Raw genomic sequence first — 25,413 nt, forward strand, 5'->3', positions numbered from 1 at the left:
AGATGAACCAGTTTGGGTAGGACAATTGCCTATGACCTCTGAGAAGCAAGAGGTTTTAGAAAAGTTAGTACAGGAACAGCTAGATGCTGTACATATAGAGAAATCTACCAGTCCTTGGAATTCTCCTGTATTTGTTATCAAAAAGAAGTCACGTAAGTGGAGAATGCTGACAGACCTGAGAGCCATTAACAAGGTAATACAACCAATGGACTCTCTGCAACCTGGAATGCCATTACCTTCCTTAATACCTAAAGGATGGCCTATCATAATCATTGATCTAAAAGACTGTTTTTTCACAATACTGTTACAGGAAAATGATAGAGAAAAATTTGCATTTAATGTACAAACTCTTAATAATTCACAGCCAGTTAGGAGATATCAGTGGAGAGTTTTGCCATAAGGAATGCTAAATAGTGCTACTTTGTGTCAACACTTTGTACAGCAACCTTTGGAAATAATTCGTAAAAAAATTCACAATCTCTTGTTTTATCATTACATGGATGAAATTCTTTTATCAGATTCTAATAAGGAAACTTTGGAATGTATGTTTGAAATGGTGAAGGAAGTTCTGCCTCGTTAGGGTTTACAGATTGCCCCAGAAAAGATACAAAGAGGAGATTCTATTAACTATTTGGGTTACAAGATAGACTTACAAAGAATCAGACCTCAAAAGGTACAAATTAGGAGAGATTGTTATCAAACTCTTAATTCTCTTCAGAAATTATTAGGGGAAATTTCTCAATTACAGATGATTATGGGTATAGAAGGACATGAGTTAAAGCATTTAAAAATGGCCCTTAAAGGTGATAAAGACCTAAACAGTCCGAGAATATTATCTGCTGAGGCAGAAAAAGAGTTACAATTTTCTGGGTAGAAAACAGAATATTGAATGCACACATAGATCAGATAAACCTTGATTTAGACTGTATTCTGGTTATCTTGCCATCCAGAGAATACCCTTCTGGAATTCTGATGCAAAGGGGAGACACTATATTGGAATGGATATTTCTGCCACATAAACAAAATAAAAAGTTAAAGACATATATAGAAAAGATTTCTGATTTGATTTTAACGGGAAAATTAAGACTTCATCAACTGACTGGAAAAGATCCAGCAGAATTTACAGTACCTTTAACTAATAAAGAAATTTCCTCCCTGTGGAAAGATAATGAATATTGGCAAATAGCTCTTACTGACTTTTTGGGAACAATTAGCAACAATTTTCCCAAAACTGACAGAATTAAATTCATAAAAAAGACAGTCTGGATTCTTCCACATATTGTAAGACAAACTCCCATGTCTGGAGTTCTTGCCTTCTACACTGATGCCAACAAATCAGGTAAGGAGGTTATAAAGCAGGTGAGGTAAGTAAAGTAGTTCAAAGTCCATATACATCTGTACAGAAGGCAGAATTATATGCAATTCTCATGGTATTTATGAATTTTACAGAACCTCTTAATATACTTACTGATTCCCAATATGCAGAGAGAGTCGTGTTATACACTGAGACTGCAGAAATCATTCTTGATAATACAGAATTAACTTCTCTGTTTTTAAATCACAAGAAACAATCAGAAACAGAAGTAATCTATATACATTACACATAGCAGATCCCATACGGGTCTGCCAGGCCCACTAGCACAAGGCAATGATGAGATTGATCGTTTATTAATTGAAAGTGTGCTAAAAAGCCTCAGAATTTCATAAGAAACACCATGTAAATAGCAAAGGTTGGAAAAAGGACTTCTCGATCACTTGGAAACAAGCCAAGGAGATAGTGAGAAACTGTCCTACTTGTTCCTTTTATAACCAAACTCCATTGCCAGCAGGTTGTAATCCTAAAGGCATTTGGAGAAATGAGGTTTGGCAGATGGATGTCTTTCACTTTGCAGAGTTTGGAAATTTGAAATATGTGCATCATACTATAAACACATTCTCAGGGTTCCAATGGGCTACTGCTCTTAACTCTGAAAAAGCTGATTGTTATTACACACCTGCTAGAGGTGATGGCAGTTATGGTTATACCTGTGCAAATAAAAACTGACAATGCTCCAGCATATGTCTCTACAAAATTGGAACAATTTTTCAAATATTATAACATAAAGCATGTTACCGGTATACCACACAATCCTACAGGACAAGCAGTGGTTGAGAGATCTAATAGAACACTTGAGGAGATGCTCAACAAACAAGCTTGGAAGACTAACCCTCCCAAACATAGTTTGCATAATGCTTTATTAACACCTAACTTTCTTAATGCCAATGAAAAAGGACAAACTGCTACAGAAAGACACTGGACTACGGAAAAAACTGCTGAACTCAATCAGCTGGCATACTTCAAAGATGTACTAACCTCTGTATGGAAACCAGGACATGTGTTACGTTCAGGTAGGGGTTTTGCATTGGTTTCTACAGGAGAAGAAAAACTTTGGATACCATCAAAGTTGGTCAAGATTCGAGTGGAAAAGGAAAAACCTCTCGAAGAGGACAAAAGACAGGTATTCTATTAAGGTATATCTTATAAACTAAATAGAAAACCCCCCAAAGGAAAGGGAAGTGTTTTGCTTTTATCTTCACAGGAAAACTTATCTCCAGAAGGCAGAGGACACAGAATGGGTAGATGCTTAAGAAGAAAAGGTACCTATAACCATCAAACAAAAGGAACATGCCGTATGGTAAACTTTACAGCTGTCTCTCAGAGAACGCTATTTCCTGTTATTTCCTAGTCCCTATTCAATTAAACCAATGCTAGATTTAGAGGTGGATTTGGCTTTCCTCCTCTAAAATCCAAGCACATTATTTAACTAAACTTTAGTGTTTCTGTATTGTATCAAGAAGCCAATTGATGTAATACAGAATAAAAGAAGAATTTGGGGACTGTCTTTGTCTTTTCTTGGATCTTTCTCTCAAGGTGTACACCCTCTCATAATTGTTATGCTCTCATGGTTGCATTCCCCAGCACGTGTACATACACAAGCAAACATTTCTCTGCTAACTGTTTATGTTTGAGTCCCACACAGCCAATGAAGACCTGCCTGATAGCAATCCCTGGACACCCTGGAAAGAAAATGGGCCACACCTCCTCGACTGCACTGGATCCAACTTGCTCCATTTCAACTGACACTCTGGCCAATGGTTCGGGTACTGACTTCAATGAAGTTGAGGATTTCAATTGAGATTTTCAATCAACCGAATCCCATATAACATGGACTGGATACAATCCATTCAAGACTTTCACTATACTAACATTTTCTTCCTACAGGACCCCACATGACTATCGTTGTCCCATTTCAGCAGGAAGTAACTTGGAGGATGCTATGCCTCCTTTCCCCATTGTTGTCACTTAGGATAGTGTATATACCTAGTTAGGGATAGATTCCTATAGTTTATGGTTTGATTGGAAGTAGGTGTTCAGGCTTGGACACCTCTTTCAGATGACTTTAGGGTTTAGTTAAAATAGATAGTTAGGATGTGACGTAAGCAGATTGTTGTATCTTAAATTTTACCTTTAGGATTGTTAATTTTGGATACTTTACATTGTTAAGTTTTAATCCTCTTTTAGACTAAAAGGGGAATTGTAGGGGAAGCTGTAGCCACGCCTACTTAGGGACTGGCTACAGGTGTGCCTGACCACCCTTGCCAGGGCGTGGTTGGGGTGACGTAGAGTGAGACTTTCAGGGGACTGTATTTCTCTTTTGGTTTCACTTTTGTACTTGCAGTACAGACTGCTGCCATGCCAGCTGGCTAGGTTGCTCTGTAAGTAAGGCTTTTCCCTATTAAATACCATTATATTTCTACCTGACTCCGTATTGGTAATTTCCCACTATATCTGGTGTCAGAAGTGGGATTACGCCATGCCGCAAGGTGTTCCCAGACAAAGAGGTAAACCTGCCATCACAGCCTGCCCTGACGAGCTGCTGAGAGACATCGGAACAGCTTCCATATGCTCGCGCCGTCCCAGCGCTTCTTGAGTTTAGACTCAGCACTCCAGAGATGATAAAGACAGATCCAGATAAAGAAAAACCTCTAAAGGTTTACACAACATTTAAAAATATATGTAGGCTTGTGAGAGAAAAAAATAACAGGAGGAAATAGAGTAGCCGGTTGTGGCGGCACACGCCAGTAGGATTTGCTAAAGGAAGCAGAGGCAGGTGGATTTCCACAGAGAAACTTTGTCTCGGGGAAAAAAGAAACAAAAGAAAGTAAAAATAAAGTAATAAAAAAGCCACATAAAGATGGAAAATACACAGAGAATCTAGATACTAAATGCCATACTGTTGTCTTTAAATTGTTTGATTGCCGAGGAAAGACTTACTGCTGCTAAAATACATTTGATTACAAATGCTGCTAAAGTAATCCATCTTATATGTTTTAAAAATGCTTTGACTTCAAAATTTAAGTCTAAGGACAGGCTACTTAGAAATAAAGGTTTTGCTTGTATTTCCATAGAAAATCAAAAGCTATGGATTCCTTCCAGACTAATATGGTTTGATCAAGCAAGACCCCCCTGAAGCTGAGATGATACAGCCTTACAGACTACAAAAACAAGGACTTGGTCAGGTTTCTATGTTTTTATCATGATCCCCATGGTATATGAACATCGCCCCCAATCAACAGGAAGCAGTTTAGAAGAAACGATGCCCATATTCCCAAATATTGTTTATATATGTTTGTTTTCATTTAAATGGGATTAGTTATAAATGATAATGAGCATAGTCAATCTCTTTTTAAAGAAAAAAAGGAGAATAGGATATAGGAATGAATACTTTGCATTGGTATAGATTTTCATTTATTGATACAACTTTAAGGTCAATTTTGTGATAAGTATATGTCTCCTCTTGTTTAGGTACTGTGTTTATACAGATCTTTTAAAATGATATACATAATTAAATACAGGTTATATAGTCACCTATGATAGTCAGAACTTATAATTAGGTTAGTTAGGTTTTCTAGATTTACAGAGATGTATTTGAGATGGTTAGGTATTCTTCAAACATTTCAAAGACCTACAGAAATATGGCATTTAAATGGTTTAGGGTTTTTCTTGGCAGTAAGACACAACTGCTCCTGGCACACCAATTATATCTGAAAGGAGGATGGGCATCAAAGAAACTCGTTATGGAATTTGCTTTCAACATGGCAAGATTAGCCATTTGGGCAAGAAACTGCTCTTGCTGGACTGTTTGTTGCTGTATAAACTGGACATATAGGACCCACAAGAAAGTGACTGCTGAACTTACAAAACAAGACAGTAGTGAAGGGTTCCTGCTGAAATGGAGAAGTGTGCTAGACACACTGTGGCCTATAGGCTGAAGATGGATGCCCCAACATTACAGAGGAACTTTGGGTGACTGTCCAGGTAGCGAGATGTCTCTGTCAATTCTAGAGTTTATATATTATCCTTCTGTGGTCTTTGATAGAGTTGAAAATAGAGATGGTTATAGTTTTCTTCAGTTATTAGATAAGTTATCTTTCTTTTTATTTAGACAGAAAAGAGGAGATGATGAGGAATGTACTACTGTGCATGTTTATCTTATTGATTGTTAAATAAAATACTGTTTGGTCAATGAGACAGGAAGTTAGACAGAACTAGGAGTCAAAGAGGATTCTGGGAAATGTAGTAGAGAAGTGCTGATCCAGGCAGGAAATGACATAGCATGGACTCATATTTAAGCGAAGGAGAAACAGGAAGGGCCCTCTTTTTTCCCCTCAGCTCCTGCTCCAGCGGCACAATGTGATCCACCAGCAAGGAGGGACACCAACAAGGTGTCTGATAAGATAAGTCCTGTAAAATATATAGGTTTATGATAGTCAAGACTGAGCTAACAGATGAGAATCCTAGCCATTGGCCAAGCAGTATTGTACCTAATACAAGTTTCTGTGTATTCATTTGGGCCCTAACTCAGGTGGGCGGCTGGCGTTAAGCTCACAAGTGGCAGTGGGGCTCAGGCGGCTTTGGCAGAAAGATTTATCATAACAGATATCCATTTACCTTTATCTCCTGGGTTCTGCAATTAAAGGTGTGTACAACCACTGCCTGATTTCTATACCTTGAGGCTGACTTTGCTTTCTGAATCCTCAGGCAAGCTTTAATAAATCATAAATATCACCACCATTCTCAATTTTTGTCTAACACAAAGAAAAGCTACTAACAAAAGAAAAACTATACGTAATAAATATATGCAATAGGTACAGGCATTAAGTTTGTCAACAATGTCTAATACATTTGCATTTGATAAATTCAGACACAATACTATATTATCTATCTTATCTTGGTGAGTCTAAAGTCTTGTAACTAATTTACTTTCTATTCTAATTTGTATTATTAAATTATCTTTTAATGTCTCTCAAATTTTTCACTTTATACCTCTTAAGTAAGTGTATTTTCTGAGTCTGGTAAACTAATAAAACTATAACTATGTGGAGAAAGGGGAACACTCCTCCACTGCTGTACAGTGGCCAACTTGTATAACCACTTTGGAAAGTAGTATGGTGGTTCCTCAGGAAAAGGAGAATTAGTCTACCTCAATCCAGCAATTCCACTCTTAGGCATATACCCAAAAGATGCACATTCATAAAGGGCATCTATTCATCTGTGTTCATAGTAGCATTATTTGTAATATCCAGAACCTGGATGCCACCTAGATGCTCTTCAATGGAAGAATGGATAAAGAAAATGTACCTTTTCACAGTGGAGTTCTTACTCAGTGGGAAAAGACAATGGAATCTTGAATTCACAGGCAAATGGATGGAACTAAAAGAAACCATCCTGAATGAGGTAACCCAGTCACAAAAAGTTGAGCATGGTATGTACTCAATCATATATCGATTTTAGACATAGAATAAAGGAATACCAGCCTACAATCCACACTGCTAGAGGAAATAAGGAGGACCCTAAGAGAGACATACATACATGATCCCCTGGAGAAGTAGAAAAGAACTCCTGAGCAAATTTTGAGCATGGGCGTCAAGGAGAGGGAGCTAGGAGAAAGATGAGGTGAGAGGAGGATATGAAGGAGAAGGAAGATTGAGTCAGGTGTAGATTAGAGGAGAGCAAGAAAAGAATACCATAATAGAGAGCCATTATAGGTTTAAAGAGAAATCTGGCACTAGGGAAACTGCCAGAGATATAAAAGGATGACACCAACTAACAATCTAAGCAATAGTGGAGAGGCTATCTTAAATGCCCTTCCCTGATAATGAGATTGATGACTACTTTACATGCCATCCTAGATCCTTCATCCAGTAGCCAATGAAAGGAGAAGCAGACACCCCAGGTAAACACTGAGCTGAACTCCTGGAATCCAGCTGCAGAGATGGAGGAGTGAGGAGCAAAGGTGTGAAAACCAAGCTAGGGAAACCCACAGAAACAGTTGACCTAAACTAGGGGTGAGCTCATGGACCCCAGACTGATAGATGGGAAAGCAGCATAGGACTGATCCAGACCTCCTGAACATGGGTGTCAGTGAGGAGGTCTTGGCAATCTATGGGGCCTCTGGCAATGTATCAGTATTTATCCCAAGTATATAAACGGAATTTGGGAGCCCATTCCACATAGAAGGATATTCTTTCATCCTATACACATGGGGAAGGGCCTAGGCCCAGACCCAAATGATATGACAGACTTTGAAGATCCTCTATGGAAGGCCTGACCCTTCCTGGGGAGCAGAAAGGGGATAGGATAGGGGGACAGGGGGCAGAGGAGGAGCGGAGGAGGGGAGGGAGAGTGAACTGGGATTGACATGTAAAATAAATTTGTTTCTGATTTAAATTTTAAAAAGGAAAAAAACTATCTTGGAATATAGCTAAAGAAAATAGCTGTATTTTTCCATCTGCCAAGATATACTATCAACTGATATAAAACTTCAAAATAACTTTAGCTTAGACAAGGTGCCCTGTTAATGGGTTTTAAGATAAACTATTCCCAGAGAATTGTAATATTATTTAAAAGGACATATAGCAAACTGTCTGATTTGATGAACCAAGGAAAATAATGTGAAACAATTTAATTTGCAGGGCTAGGTCTAGCTGATAACCACAGACCATGAATAACTTTCTGCAAGAATTCTTAACATCAGTTTTATGGCCTTCATTCATATTCACCATGGGAAACAGATTCTCTAACTAACCAGGGCTGCAAAAAATAAACCAACTTCATAGCCCCAAGAAAGAGTTATAATTTTCCCTTTTTATGATCAAGGGTTACATGGAGAACATAAATAATATATTGATAGAGGGAGCCATTATAGGGTTAGGGAGAAACCTCATGATAGATAAATTCTCAGGAATTTATAAGGATGACCCCAGCTAAGATGGCTAGCAATAATGGTGAGGGTGTAGGAATGGGCCTTCCCTTTAATCAGATTAATGACTGCCATAACTGATATCATAGAATCTATATCCAATAACTGATGGAAGCAGATGCAGTGACCCACAGCCAAGCACTTGGCTGAGCTCCTAAAGTTCATTTGAAGAGAGGAAGGAGACATCATTTGAACACAGTGGGGAAAGACCATGATGGGGAAAACCACAGAGACAGCTGAGCCAAGCTAATGGGAGCTCACAGACTATCGACTGACAACTGGGAAACCTACATGGGACCTAACCAGACCCTCTGAATGTGGGTGACAGTTATGTGACTTGATCTGTTGGGGGAGTGGGACTGGCAGTGGTACCAGGACCTAACCCAGGGGCATGAACTGATTTTTTTGGAATCCATTCTTATAGCAGGATACCTTGCTCAACCAAGATACAACGGGGAGAGGCTTGGTCCTGCCTCTACTTAGTATGATGGACTTTGTGGACTCCCTAAGGAAGGCCTTACCCCCTCTGAGGAGTGGATGGTGGTGGGTGTTGAAGTATCCCACTATTAATGTGTAGGGTTAGATTGTGATAATGTGGGTGCCCTTGCATTTGGGTCACAGATGCTCAGAATTGATACCTCATCATGGTGGATTTTCCTTTTATGATTATGTAATGTTCTTCTTCCACCTCTTTTGATTAATTTTAAAGTCATTTTTTACATATTAGCATATGTACCCTGCTTGTTCTTAGGCCCATTTCATTGGAAAATGGTAATGTCTGTCTTTGAAGTTGAGATGTGCTTCTTGTATTCAGCAGAAGGCTGGATCCTGTTTTTTGCATCCATTCTATTAGCCTGTCCTTTGTATTGACAAATAGAGTCCATTGGCATTAAAAGATGTTATTGACCAGTGATTATTAATTCCTGTTATTTGTTGTTGTTGTTGTTGTTGTTGTTGTTGTTGTTGTTTTGGTGGTGGTGTTGGTGGTGGTAGGGTGTCCCTCCTTTGGGATTTGCTGTTGTAAGGTTATCTACTGTCTGTGTTTTTGTGGATGTAGCTCAGAACCTTGGGTTGGAGTTTTCCTTGTTTTCTGCAGGGCTGTATTTGTGGATAGGTATTGTTTAAATCTGGTTTGTATATGAAACATCTTGTTTTCTCTGACTACTGTGATGGAAAGTTTTGGGGCATATATAGTAGTCTGCACTGGCATCTTTAATGCTTTAATATCCATAAAATGTCTACCTAGGACCCTCAGACTCCATTGAGGAGTCAGGTGTAATTCTCTTTATGTATTTCTTTGTCATTTTCCTTTTCAGCTCTTAAAATTTTTCCTTTATTCTGTATGTTTAATATTGTGATTATTATGTGGCAAGGGAACTTTTTGTTTTATTTTTTGTTTTTAATTAGCTTCATTATTATTTTAAATTATGATTAATTACATCATGTCCCAGTTCCTGTGATTATTTATTTTTTTTTAAAGTCTGTTTTTATTTTACATAATAATCCCAATTCCCCCTCTCTCTCCTCCTCTCAATACCCCAACCTTCCCCCCACCCCAAGTCCATCCACTCCTTGAAGAGGGTGAGGCTTCCCAAGGGGAGTCCACAAAGTCTGTCATAAGACATTATGGCAGGACCAAGGTCCTCACCACTGTGTCTTGGCTGAGCAAGATATCCTTCCATTGGGAATGGGCTCCAAAAAGCCAGTTCAGGCACTAGGAATAAATACTGGCTCCACTGCCAGTGGCCCCATAGACTGCCCAAGCCCCTCAACTGACGCCACATTCAGAGGGTCTAGTTTAGTCCTATGCAGATTCCCCAGCTGTCAATCTGGAGTCAGTGTGCTCGCACCAGCTCGGGGAAGCTAATTCTATGGGTTTCACCATCATGGTCTTGACCCCTTTGCTCATATTATCATTCCTCCCTCTCTTTGACTGGACCCTGGGAGCTCACCCAAGAGCTTAGCTGTGGATCTCTGCATCTACTTCCATCAGTTTCTGGATGAAGGTTCTATGACAACAATTAAGGTAGTCATCAATCTGATTACAGAGGAAGTCCAGTTCACAAACACTCTTCATTTATTGCTTAGAGTCTTAGCTGGGGTCATCCTTGTGGATTCCTGGTAATTTCCCTAGTGTCAGGTTTTACACTAATCCCATAATGGCTCCATCTATCAAGATATCTATTTCCTTGCTCTCCTTCTCTGTCCTTCCCCCAACTTGACCATCCCATTCTCTCATATTCTCCTCCCCCTTCCCTGTTCCCTTATCTTCCACCACCCCCCATTCTCTCAATTTACTCAGGAGATCTTTTCTATTTCCTCTTCCCTTAGGGTCCTCCTTGTTACCTAGATTCTCTGGGGTTGTAGACTGTAGGCCAGTTATCACTTGCTTTATGTCTAATATCTACTATGAGTGAGTATATACTGTGTTTGTCTTTCTGGGTCTAGGTTACCCAGATTCACAATGGGTTTTTCTAGTTCCATCCATTTGCCTAAAATTTTCAAGATGTCATTGTTTTACCACTGAGTAGTGAACTATTGTGTAAATGTACCATATTCTTTATCCATTCTTAGATAGAGGGGCATCTAGGTTGCTTCTAGGTTCTGGCAATTACAAATAATGCTGCTATGAATGTAGATGAGCAAATGTGCTTTTGGTATGAATGTGTTACCTTTGGGTATATGCCCAAGTGTAGCACTGCTGGGTCTTGAGGTAGATTGATTCCCTATTTTCTGAGAAACCACTATACTGATTTCCAAAGTGGCTGTACAAGTTTGTACTCCCACCAGCAGTGGAGGCACGTTCCCCTTACTCCACATCTTCTCCAGCATAAGCTATCATCTGTGTTTTTGATCTTGTCAAAAATGGCAGGTGTGAGATAGTATCTCAGGAGTTGTTTTGATTTGCATATCCCTGATGGCTAAGGATGTTGAACAATTCCTTAAGTGTCTTTTGAACATTTTTTTTGGCACTAGCCAATTTGGTGTTCTGCAAGCTTCTTGTACCTCTATAGTCTTTCTTTAGGCTGAGAAATTTTTCTTGTATGATTTTGTGAATATGTTTTCTGTGCCTTTAAGCTGGAGTTCTTTTTCTCCTTTTTCTATCCCTATTACTCTTAGCTTTGGTCTTTTCATGATGTTCCTTATTTCTTGGATGTTTTGTGTTAGGAATTTATTGAATTTAACATTTTTTGACTGATGAATCTATTTCCCCTATCACGTCTTCATAAAGCCTTAGATTCTATCTTCCATCTCTTGTATTCTTTTGGTGATGTTTGCATTCATCGTTCCTGTTTGCTTCCCCGGATTTTCTATTTCTAGGGTTCCCTCAGTTTGTGTTTTCTTTATTGTTTCTATATCACTTGTCATGTCTTGAACAATTTCCTTCATCTGTTTATTCATTCTTTTCTTAGCCTTGTTTACAGGATTTATTGAATTCTTCCAATTGTTTATCTTTTCCTCAATATCTTTCAGGGAATTTTTCATTTCCTCTTTGAGAGTGTCTATTATTTTCAGTTCATTTTTGTGTATTTTAGCTGCATTGGTATTTTCAGGTTTTGCTGTTGTAGGATCACCAGATTATGCCATGTTGCTTTTTCAGTTTTTTAACGTATTCTTACTCATTTCTTTATTCATCTGTTCTTCCAAAAGGTGTGACTTGTACCAGTGCTTGTTCTTCCAAGTGGTGTGGTTTGTACCTGCACCTATGTAGTCTGCTGCAGCTGCAGGGTATGGGTGTTTTTCTAATTGCTGTGATTTGTGCCTGCTCCTATATAGCTTACAGAGATTTCCTGGAAGGCCTGGCCATCGGGATGATAAACTGGTGAGAAAGTTAATGTGGTAGATTGGATCTTGGAGGGACAGAGTCCAGTGGGTGGATGAATGTAGGGGCACAGCCTGGAGGCAGTTCTCTCACATGCTTGCTGGGTGGTAGGGACTATACCCCTATTCCTATTATTAGGTTTGGTCCTTTCATTGTGTCTCAGATTTCCTAGCTGTTTTGAATCCATAATTTTTTAATTTATCATTTTCTTTGAGCAATATGTCTATTTCTTTTATCATATCTCCAACATCTGAGATTTTTTCTTCTGTCTCTTATATTCTGTTGTTGTTTCTTGTGTCTATATTTCCAGTTCACTTAACCTGGATTTTTCATGTCCAGAATTCCATCCGTTTTTTATGTATTGTTTCTATTTCTATTTTCAGGTCTTGAACAATTTTATTCATTTCTTTCAATTGTCTGTTTTTCTTGGATTCTTTGCTTTATTGTGATTTATTTATTTCCTCTAATTATTGTTTTTATTTTCCTGGAGTTCTTAAGAGATTTGTTCTTTTCTGCTTTCAGTACCTCAATTATTTTCATAAAGTTGGCTTTAAAGTATTTTTCTTGTGCTTCAGCTGTAGTGAAATGTTCGTGGGTTGATATAGCTGGATGTTGGGATTGACACATTGCCTTGGCTGTTGTGCTGATTGATGCTGTTGTCTATGCATCTGGCTTTGGAGTGATTATAGTTGTAGGTATTGATTTTTTTTTGTATTCCCTTGGTTCTGGTTACAGCGCCAAAGTTTGTTTCTGAGTGTTACAAAGATCAGTTGGAAAGGTATCCTGGAGCTTGGGAGCCAAGGAATACCACAGGTCACAGTAAGCTTAGCAGCTTACAGCCCTGTTTTAGGGGAGGCTTCCCCAGGGTGTGTTTCTTTGGCTGGACTCTTTTTCCATACAAAATGGTGGTGCATACCTTTAATACCAGCACTCAGGAGGCAGAGGCAGGCAGATCTCTGTGAGTTTGAGGACACCCTGATCTACAGAGTGAGTGCCAGGATAGGCTCCAAAGCTACACAGAGAATCACTGTCTCAAAAAACAAAAACACAAAAAAACAAAAATTTAAGGTTAAAATTCTTAAAATACCCCATACTGAACAAACCAAAGTTTCTTCATTGTGATACACCATGACTTTGAAACCAGTGCCAAAGAAACACACTTTGTCCCTGGAATCAGAGTCAGTGAAACAAATATACACTGACCCTAAAACTAGAGCCAAAAAACTAAAAAGGACCAGTGAAAGAAACATACTTTGTCCCTGAAACCAGAGCCCAATCTGACCCTAATCCTTTGATAAGATAACCCTGCCAAATTTATATTTGAAATATAAATTGTATTTAAAATAAAACACTAGTATATGTATAGAATCTTACCTAATAAAAGGAATAACAAAAAGTATTAAAATATTATTTTAGTACTACTGTTTAATATAATTCCCAAATGAAAGTGAACAAAATAACATGTATTATTAGAATGCTGAACATCCCAGTATGTCATAATTTGCTTGGAAGGGTGTCTTCACCTAACCCCAGTTAAAAGTCTTTGCATACAAAAGGGTGTCATATTTTCATGAATATGAGACAATTCTAAATATGTTTTATTGTTAAAATTGCATCTATACTGATCACATTCTTAGTACCTATAATTTCAAATCTTACTCCATTCTTTATAATATTTCCATACATGCATACATTACACATCATCCCTTTCTACTTCCCAACATGTTCTCCTATCTTGTTTCTTTTTGCCTAATACCACAGTAATGTAACAGTTATACAGTAACAGAATGAGAACAATGAAAAAGGATTCTGGATGGTGGATGTCTACAGAAACTAGAAGAGTAAGAGTTTGTTGACCAAAGGCTCCGCATGCTTGTTTGGGAAATATCCTGAAGAAATGATTCTAAGAACTAATTGGAACATACATCATTCTGAGAATCTCGATATTTCTGAGAGTTCCAACTTTAAATACAGCTTCCATATACACATTTATTTCACCATACTTTCATTTTAAAACTTAAATACATGCATATAAAACTCTCTATAATTATATAAAGGCACTTGTTATTTTACTCAAAAAACTTCATTTTCTGGAATCCATATTTTTGGAATGATTAATCCAGACATAATGTTTGAAGAAGGAAGTAAAATTAGTCATTTATCATGAGTAATATATCAGAAGTCATCAACATTAGTCAAACCCCTAGTTTCTGTGACATTTGCCAGTAGGTCTGCTCAGAATAATAAACTGTATTAAAACTATAATCAACACAGTGAACGTGTAAAGCAAACCTTAACAAGTATCTGATACAAAAGTAATTCATGGCTAAAATAACAGGATAAATATGGAATCTGATGAAATTAAGTTTTATTATTTATTACAAAGCAGGAATTGTGCTATGTTACTTTCCAACAAGGATTACACAATACAATTAAGTGCAACAGTAACCAAACACTAAAATAGTAGTTTTCATACCCCAAAATTAATCCCCGGGGTATTTATATTGGTATCACCTATGATATTATTAGAAATATGCACCAATAAGACCATTCTAAAACACTAACAACCTTTGTGGATTCCACAAACATGCACTTCTACAAAGGTATGGGAAATTCATGGACCAAGTACCAGTCATGAACCATACAGATGATGTCTAAAAATGACTCATGTTGACCTCATATGTCTGACCAGAAATTTGTTTGCAGATGAGTACATACTAGGTTCTGGAGGATGATACATGAAAGGATAATTTTGTATGATCTTAGAGAACATCATTTGTCTTAATAAAGGATTTTGATAACATCTGTTATACCAGCAATAGACAAGGGTTACCTTAGAAAGACTATAACCAAAGGAAGAATGAACATGACTAGAACATATCTGGATGTGCCTTCCTGAAGTCTAATTTACTCTAGATGGTTGTCTTAATTCAATCACAACATTCTAATATATTTCTTGAAAATATTATAAATGATTATTATAGTTACACACTTCTCATCTTCTCCTCCATGACACTATGCTTCTGTCTCTCCATCTCCCCTGTTTCTTTCAAATCATGGCATTTCATTTTTTGTTGTTTTTTTTTTTTGAGACAGAGTTTCTCTGTATTGTTTTGGAGTCTGTCTTAGAACTCGCTCTGTAGATCAGTCTGGCCTCAAACTCACAGAGATCCATCTGCCTGCCTCTGCCTCCCGAGTTCTGGGATTAAAGGCATGTGTCACCAATGCCCAGCTTTATTTTTAAATATTATTAATATGTTATATATGTATATGTGTGTACATATATATACATATATGTATATATGAAATCTGCTGTGTTGATTTAGTGGTGTTCATATGTATATACATTTGGGGCTGACTCCTTGACATCAGATCACCTATCAAGAGGCTAATTTTCCCACAGCTTATCTCCTCATCTAGGGATTGTATTTTATGAGATGTCTCTCATCAATATTGGCACATTAGTGGTGTTATCATTTTCAGGTCTTCTTTAGTTGAAAACATTATTGATATTTCATGGGAGCATCTTCCCTGTCATATAAAGGAGACACTATTTTGTATCAGATGCCCACATTATCTGCTGCTTACAAATTCCCTCCCCCTCTGTGATGTTTCCTGAGCCTTCAATATAGGGGTTCTACTTTTTATGTATTGAGATTTGGTAGCACCCATCCAGTTGTTCTTTTCATTTTGACCAGCTGTGTCTTTCTCTAATGGTCATAATATGTGGCAAAAAAGAAGTTTCTTGGATGAGACGTGAGAGTTATACTTATATGTAGGTATAGGATAAATATTTAGAATGTGCTTAGAAATTATACTGGGTTAGGGAAGGTGTAATAGTGAGTTCTCCTCTAGGGTCCTCAGATAATTATCCCTGCTTTCCATTTGTCCTATTCCTGCCTTCATAGAACCTGTAAGTTACTACTATCTTTGAGGGGGAAACTCACAACTTTATAACCCTATAAATAAATGGAATTCATAATAGAGATTATTTTCAGAGACAGGGAATACAAGTGCAGGGAGTATTGCTGGAACAGAGAGAACAGCCACAAAAGAACCCTCTGCTTTCAGCATTCATTCACAATACCACATAGTTCTTCCATTCTTTATTCAGCTCAACAGTAGCTTCCACAGATAATACAGCATTGTGGCTCTGGTAAAAAAAATTCTGATCAGTATAGGTATTAAAAAACTTATTAGAATAGATTAAGGGAGTCAGACAATATGGCAATATCCATGAGTATGTAGTAGGCTTGGTTTAATAAAATATTCACCTGATGTATTTGTTTTTTAACATAATACTGTAAATAATATAATGAATTAACTGTCCTAGATAATTTTATCCAGAATTGTTTGTTCAGAGTTTGCTTTTGTGGACTCTATTCAAGAAATTAATCTCAAAATTTCTACATAGGACTTCAAAATTTCCAGGAACCAGAGAAGACAACATAAACTTTCATATACAAATAACAACCCTTAGATATTATGGCATCTAGTCACTATTCTAACACAAACAAATGGTTGAGGGGTTGTCATTTTAGCTATCCTAGTGTTCCCTAAGTCAGTACAGAAAGTCACATTCAAAGCCACAATGCAATATTAAGAAGATAGTTATTCAGATGATTTTCCTCAAAGCTCTCCTGATATCTCTGTTTCTCAGACTGTAGATAAATGGGTTCAGCATTGGAGGGAGCACAGTGTACATCAGTGATGCCACGGAAGTCTTCCTGTATGACTCTGTAAATGCAGAACTAATATATACCCCAAAAGCTGTCCCATAGAACAAGGAAACAACGGACAGATGAGATCCACATGTTGAGAAAGCTTTATACCTACCTCCTGGTGATGGCATTCTCAGTATGGAAGAGATAATTTTAAAGTAAGAAAAAATAATCCCTAGTAGGGGGACACCACCTAATGCACTAGTCACTGAATATACCAGAATGTTATTGATAAGAGTGTCAGAACATGCAAGCTTGATGACCTGATCAAGTTCACAGAAAAAGTGGGGAATTTCAAGATATGTACAGAAAGATAGCCGCAAAATCATTAAACCATGCAGAAGGGCATCCACAATGCTAATGCCCAAAGAAAATAAAATTATCAGAAAACACAGGTGGAATTTCATGGTGGCTGTGTAGTGAAGTGGAGTGCAGATAGCCACATACCGATCAAAAGCCATTGCTGCAAGGAGAAAGTTTTCCATTCCAGCAAAAAGCAAGACAAAGCTGAGCTGTGTAATGCAACCTGTGTAACTGATAGCTTTGCTCTGTCTCTGAAGGTTTGTCAGCATCTTAGGGACCGTGGTGGTGCTAAAGCAGATGTCAGTGAAGGACAGGGTAGAGAGGAAGAAGTACATAGGAGTGTGGAGGTGGGAGTCAGAGACAATGACCAGAATGATAAGCAGGTTTCCAAAAACTGTCACTAGGTACATAAGCAGGAAGAGTCCAAAGAGAATGGGCTGAAGTTCTGGATCTTCTGAGAGTCCCAAGAGAAAGAACTCTATCACACCTGTCCAGTTTTCTAATCCCATAATTTGTTAGAGTCTGGAGGGGAAAATACAGGTGCTTGGTCAAGAAAGCAAATGTACAAGCTCATTATGACTTTTACTCTCATCCCTTAGCCCCACACTTTGCCTTTACTGCCTTTCTTTGTATCCTTCTCTTTACTACTATATTTTAGTGAAGGCCTTACATTTTAGAACCAAATAAGAATAAAATAAAATTATACATAGTTTTTAAGCTAAAACTTCTCCAAGGCCTCAGGAATATAAAAATCATACTAAAGCTAAGCAAAAATATAGAATTAATTGGTATTTTACATTGAACATGTCTAAGTCTGGCATCCGTGTCCAGTTTGTATACATAAAAATAATTTTTAATTGTGTCAGATGTTTCCATTCTCTCATTCATAGAAAACAATTATAAAATCTTAATTTAATGTTGAAAGGACAAGGAAAAGAAAACAAAATAAAAATCTTTTATAGCAGCATTTGACATGTAATAGTCATTTATCATGTCTACTGTAATTTATTTAAGCCATAAACATTATCAGACCACTTTTCACAATACAGTATACAAGGGAAGTGATGCATTGGTCAAGACAAAATATAAAAGAGACTATACACAAAATATTATTGATACATAAGGAAAGCTGGGAGTGAGAGAGGTGGTCTTCTACCTGGAAGAGCACACCAATTGTTTGTCTAGTGTGAAAATGTCTTCTCTGAAAAAATACATACAAGTAGCTTTATAGAGACTGAACATGTGCTATTTAGGAATTTATGCATATACATGTACATATATTTATGCAGTCACACAATGAAAAAGAGGCCATAAATTTGAAGGATAATGGGGAGAGTATATTGGAGGATTTGGAAGGAGAAACGGAAGGAATACAGATTTAAATTATATTGTAATCTCAAAAACAAAAATTTTTAAAAATTAAAATAGATCATCTTCAAAATAATAATATCAAACTTCATTGAAGAATCATTTATTAAAACTGCCATTGGGAATAATGCATACAAAGAAGCAAGAAAAATACCCAATTCAATAATGAACACTGATGTTAATATTTTGTCATGTAAATATAATGATTTCTAGTTATAAAATTATAGTTGCCATATCAACATAATAATTGTGCTAAGATATACATATTTTTTCTAACAGTAATCTATAATATAATAAACTTTTTAGATGTTTTAAATAATATAATTATGTCTTATATTTAAACTATTCACTAAATACTAAAGAGAATACTAAAGTCAATAAAAATATCAACCATTAAATTAAAGTATGTTGACTATTACTGCTAAGTGTTATTAAAACTGAAATGACACATACTTATTTTTCTTTTTCATGTATGAATTAGGAATATGTTACTGTAAAATGTTGGTATTCACTATCTTAAGATTTTTAGTGCGCTTAATTTTTTAAGTCTGTAAACAATATCTTTTTCATTTTAATTTCATCTGCTATTTATGCTTCTCTCATTGATTTTAATATTATGTTTTTGCTCTACATCATTAATATTGATTTGATTTATCCAAGTTCTTTGTGTACATAATAATTCACTTATCTTTTTTCTCCAATAGAAGGACATTTATATTTTGGTATTAATGTGTATATGTTTGAATAAATGTAAAATCTGTAGGGTTATTTATAATAATATATTAAGAATAATTAAATTATGTGATGTATTTTTTTCTTTGAAATGAGAAAATGAAGTGGAATGTAGAAGATACATTAGACAATTAGCAGACCTTGTGGCAAAATTATCATAATTGGCTTAATATGGGTGTATATTGATTTGCTTTTCTTATCTGTACTTAGAGTTATTCTTACTTTAAAAATATAAATATGCCAAAAAAGTTATGCTAATGTATACTTTTGCAGTCAGCTTTTATTTATAACACAAAAGAACATCAGTCAAGATTTTGCCTAGTTTTTCTTTTGAGTCAAAAATGAAAACTTAGATATCATTCACTACGTAAATTTGGCCATTGTTAAATGATTTAAAATTCAGGTTAATCCTGGGAGATCCTTCACAATATAGGAAGAGTATATTGGCATTGAGATTCAGATTTAGTGTAAGAAATTAGCAGAATGAATGCTGCCCAAATGTTGCCATATAAGTAGAGGTAAACTTGAGATGATTGAAACTGAAAGTTATGTAGGTAGCTGGCATTTCTTTATCCCACACATTCCTGAATGGACCTATGGACTATAGCCTGGAATAGTACTGAAAATTACAAAAGAGATTTCTGATTACCTGGGTTTCAAGATTAAAGAATGGCATTCAGTTCTTCTAGGTATCTCAGGGAAAAACAAATAAGGAAGCTTTGTTCTGAGGAACAAAGAAAGAAGGAGGCACTGTGACCCTGTGAAGAAATGGTGGTCACTAAGAGCAGGGTCAGGAAAGCTACCTGTATAAAGCTAGTAAGTAGATGGTCAACAGCAGACTCCAGGCAGTCTCCATGGCCCTTGGGGTTTAATATCCAGAGTTCCTCATTAGTCGGATACTTACATTCCCATGTGATTACAGGGCAGCACAAATGTTTATGAAACAAACCTGAATAAAAGTAAACATTGCTTTGGTAGATTCTTTCAAAGAAACTAGCCAAGTGAATACCTTCTTCCTCATACCCACTTTTCATCACATGAAATTCAATCAGCCTTTGAAACATACATCTTTCATTTGTTATCAAATTTTAGACTTTTTTGCCCTACTTTAATGACAATATAAGACCAATGGAAAATGTAGCTACTCTTGTAAACATGTACTTGTTAAATAAGGATGTTAGCAAGGAGAATGTGTGAAAATGTTTTCTTTATTTTTTCACTTTTAATTAAAATATAATTATGTTACTTGTCTTCTTTCCTCCCTCCACTCCTTCTTTGACTATTAATGTGCAAAAATATACAAACGAAGCCTGCTGAGTCTGTTTCTTGTCATTTGTGTGCACATGGTTTAAGGGCTAATAACTGTATAAAATAACCAATCAGAGTGCTTAGCCCTGGAAGAGGCTAATTCTATTTCTCTCAGCAATCATTAGTTATCTATACTTCTTTGCCCAGGTATAGACCCCATGGTATTTTCCCTTTCTGTGTTGGTATATCTTTGTAATTGTTTAGCTCTTCTTTATGCAGCCATTTCTATAAGAGACAGTCTCACAACAGATTTCGAATGGAATCTGACAATTAAAATATACCTAAATATATTTGGTCTCTCCTCCACAGTGTTTCTTGAGCTATAGATAGAGATGCAATGATTAAGATATATTCATTGGCCAGGTGCACAAGCCTTTAATCCCAGCACTGGGAAGGCAGAGGCAGGCAGATCTCTGTGAGTTCAAGGCCAGCCTGGTCTCCAGAGCAAGTACCAGGATAGGCTCCAAAGCTATACAAAGAAACCCTGTCTCTAAAAACCAAAAAAAAAAAATCTATTCATTGAAGCCATCCCCACAATCTGTTCATCTCAGTACTATCTGTGGTTGCAGTTTTCTTTAGTGGTTTCCACTCGATGGCAAGAGAATCTTCTTTGATGAAGAGTGAGCGTTATATTTATCTTTGAGTAGAAGGATAACATTTACAATATAGTTAAGAAATTATGCAGACAGGAAAAATAGCAGTAGTAGATTCTCTCCTAGGGTCCATTGATGACCCTACTCCCACGTAGTTGGCTAAATTTCTTGTAGTAGGGGTGGTTTTCCCATGGTTAAGAGGACCTTCAGCCTGGTTAGTTACCACCAACATTAAATCACACTATTGCTCTTGTTAAAATTTATATTTGTATTTGTTAATTAATTCATTCCCTTTTCTAGCCTTATCAGTTTCCCTCCCTCCTTACCTCCCAGTCCCTCCCCCACAACCTTCTCTCCTCCCCCATCTTCCCTCTTTCTCTTCAAAATAGGGCAGACATCTCCTGCATATTTACCAGCCATAGTATATCAAGTTTCAGTAATAGTAGGCACATCTTCTCCTATTAAGGCCCACCATGATTGTACTTTTATGGATATCTTGCCATGCTGGTCATTGTTATGGTTCATAGGGATCACAGCTAGCTAGTACTAAGAATTGTTTTCCTCCATTGGGAGCTAGAAAAATACTTTCTGGACCTATGGAAGGTAGGCTATACAAAAAGATGGCCTTTAGGTTAGATCCAACTTCAATAATCTTACTCCTTGTCCTATGTGTGCAGTAACTTCACAGGTAGAGTCTTACCTTCAATCTCCGAAAGGCATCAACAGACAAGAGCAATAGCCTATACTGTTTGGAGAACTTTTAGGACTACATTAATCAGCCATTCAAAGTTGAGTTTTATCATTCTTTGTATCAAGGTTTTTGTTGGTCTATGATGCTTGTGTGGAACATTTCAGCTCAAGTGGCCTAATTTCATTTCCTTTGTATATCATATATACTTGTACATATCCTCATATGAATTACATATAATTTAGGTAAATATAAAATGATACGATTCCTGGAGGATTTATCAGACAAGCTGGGGGTTATCTATACTCCTCCCTCCTTCTTCATTTGTCTTGATAATATTTCTCCCTCTCCAGTAACAGATTCTTCCCTATTTTTAACATTTTACCACCTGTATCCTGTTATTCCACTTTTAAGCCACTCTGCATAGTACCTTTGCTGGTTTCCAGGGTTACTCCATGTTGTATGCTCACATCCAAAGATTTGGAACTAGGAAGCACAGCTTCTCACCGTTTCAGTACTGTGGGTCTTACACTGTAATCTTGGATTGGTCATATGTGGGTCTTACACTGTAATCTTGGATTGGTCATGTTTTCTCCAGCCAAAGATATGTGGATCTAATTCAATCCCCGACATGTGAATATAGTATCCCTGCATCATTTGTTGAAAAAGTTCTCATTTTATGATGTATTTTTGACACCTTTGTCAAAAATTAAAAGAGAGTACCTATGTGGCTTTATTTCATAGGGTCTAAATTAGGCTCTATGGTGTTCTCCCAGTTTCCTGTTATCTTTGTCACTGTGACTCTTACTATACTTTGGGACCTAAATCCTGATGTTTAGAATTACTTTGACTATCTTGAAGATTTTTATATGGATTTCAAAATTGTTTTCTAAGTTATAGCCTCTTAAAACTGTTTCATTAATTTATTAACCGTATATATTTTGCAATCTTTCCACCATTTTATAACAATAGCTCCCTAGTTTGATTGCTCAAGTCAGTAAATTATTTGAATGTTCCCTGATATTTTCACCAATTTATCTCTTGTGAAAGAATTGGGATGTCCTCAACAGTGGGTTATTACAATTAAAACTAATTTTAATATTTAAATATGGGCCTTTTCATGGACACATGCTTTTATCCCTATGTAATAAATAATGAAAAGAGAAATATGAATCACTAGTTAGGTATAGGATTATTTGATTCAAAACTGGCCAATATATTTTTAAAATGATTGTACCATTAGGTATTCTTCCAGAGGTATATGAAATATTTCATTTTTTTCTTGTCTGTGTTGTACATGGTACAGTTAGTTTTTTCTATTTTTAGTAGTATATATTCTCTGCAACAAAACTGTAAGTTGTATTAAGACAATTTCATATATGTAAATAAGGCACTGTGTTCATATTCATTTTTCTTTTGTTCAATTTGTCATTCCTCCTAATAAGTCATTGCTTTTCTAAAAGTTTGTATCTTTATTATTCAAATTTAATTTGCATTTCCCTAATAACTAATGAAACTAAGAATCCTTTCATGTGCTTCCTTGCCATGAATACTTTATTTAAATTCCTAAATATTTATATTAATTTGTTTATTTACTCATCCTTATTTAGATAGGATGCCTTCTGTATTTGAGTTCCTAGTAGTTGCTCACAATTATCAGCCATGGGCTGTTTATAACATAAAAATTATCATAGTTAAAGAGAGAAATTCAGTGGAAAAATATCCATATAACAAGTAATTTTCCAGGCAAAGTTGAAATCAAATTCATGAGTGACACAATATGTTAAAATGGACAGACAGATTTAAGTAAAGGGTGACTATTTTATTAAATATGTTCACTCTGAAAATTAATAGACTAAGAAAGCCAAAGTCAGTGTTTGAAATATTGAGACAAATGAACCTGGATACATGATAACAGCAATATAAGTGAAAGAAAAAAATCTCAGCAACTTAAGGTAATATTTATCTAAAATTGTCCTTGATAGTATTATGTTAAGCAACTGTTGATCCAAAGCTTAGTGAATGGGTTGGTGTTTATATTTTCTTGTAGCATGGAGAGTACTATCCTGTATCTAACATGTAGGAATGAAGGCTCTATGTGGGTCCCAGCTCAACTTTTCCATATTCAATGAGTTGAGTTGACATTTTCTTCAGTAAAGGGAATTTGCACTTTGTGAAGAATAACCTAGTTTTGGCATCAGCCTGGATTGCTTAGGGACACCCATCGGAACCTTTTGACCAACAACTTGAATAGATGTCACCCATTAAGCTACATTTGTAAACAAGATGTGTCCAGTTGGTGCTTGGCATTCCATAGTATTTGGCAATTTCATTTAAATCAGTGTCGTGACTTGCAGGATGTCAACCTGGGGCAAGAGAGTCAGGGATAGGGAATGGAGACAAGAGATGCAAAAAGAATGACCACAAGAGGATTCTGATCAAGTGGCAAACTTTACTTTTCTCAGGCTAGCTTATATAGTCAGCAGAGCAGGATATGGGGAGGGGTAGAATGGGTTGTTTGTGTGCCAGGTGTTAGTGTAGGCAGAATATTAGGAAACCACAAAGAGAGGATGTTTGGCAGGCAAACAATTCATGAGTAAGAGGTCCAGGAAGGGTTGCCTAGGTGACTGAGTCTGTGGGTGGAGGACTGGTTGTTTCTTTTCTTGAGCTGAGGTTCTAAGGAGCTGCTATGTAAAGGTTAATAATATACAACTATGTGGCCAGCCAAGCATGCCTAGGATCTCTTGCCAAGCCCTGAGATCTTTGGCTCCCAACAAATCACTTTTTCATATGTTTATATTTTAGGAAGTGTCTGCTATATAAGGTTTCTTTTTTTCTATTTTTATTTAAATTATAAACAAGCTTGTTTTACATGTCATTCCCAGTTCTCTCTTCCTCCCCTCCTCCCCTGCCCTCCACAAACCCCCTTTTTGCTTCCCAAGGAGGGTGAGCATGGACTAGGAAGGAGCTGGCTGAGGAATCCTCAGGAGGGAAGAAAGCATGGTATTCCATCAGGAACTCCTTAGTACCTTGGGAGTTGGAACAGAACTTGAGAAGAAAGCTCAGCAGGTAGTCTGCTAAAGAGGTGGAAATAAGAGTGGGGAATTAGTCTTGGAGGAATGAAGGGGTAATAAAGACCTGTTTCCCTGGCTTGAGTTGCCTGTGGGTTTCCAGAGAATTCCTGCTGGAGTTATAGGCTGAGAAAAAGCAAAGGGGGAAGAGAGGGTGGCAGGGGAAGATCTGTATGACCCACTGGAAATGGGGTTAGAAATGGAAGAGTGACCTTAACAGGTGGTCTACTGAAGAGCTAGTGATCAGACTGAGGGTTTAGTTTCTTAGGAGAGAAGGAATAGTTATATTGCCTATTTCCCTGGATGGAGAGATATGTGGGTTTCCAGAGAATGCTTTCTGGGATTGAGGGATGGAATAAACCAACAAGTAGGGTGACAGAAGTTTGGAAGGGAAGATCTGGGCGATTGAATGGAGATGAGGGCAGAGAGCTATGGAAGACGGCAGTAAGTAGTCCGTAACACAGCTAGGGATGAGACTGGAGAATTGGGTTTTGAGGAGCAGA

At 36.9% G+C, this 25,413-nt stretch overlaps 1 protein-coding gene across 1 annotated transcript; it reads right to left on the bottom strand.

The window, feature by feature from the left end:
• Nucleotides 1–16,741: 16,741 nt before the first annotated feature.
• On the bottom strand, nucleotides 16,742–17,659 carry LOC100763037 (putative gustatory receptor clone PTE03). The gene has a single exon (XM_035444365.1). It carries the CDS (start codon nucleotides 17,657–17,659, stop codon nucleotides 16,742–16,744), a length of 918 nt encoding a protein of 305 aa, XP_035300256.1.
• Between the last annotated feature and the right edge of the window lie 7,754 nt (nucleotides 17,660–25,413).

The sequence above is a fragment of the Cricetulus griseus genome, chromosome 4, assembly GCF_003668045.3.
Source record: "Cricetulus griseus strain 17A/GY chromosome 4, alternate assembly CriGri-PICRH-1.0, whole genome shotgun sequence".
Taxonomy (NCBI): Eukaryota; Metazoa; Chordata; class Mammalia; order Rodentia; family Cricetidae; genus Cricetulus; species Cricetulus griseus.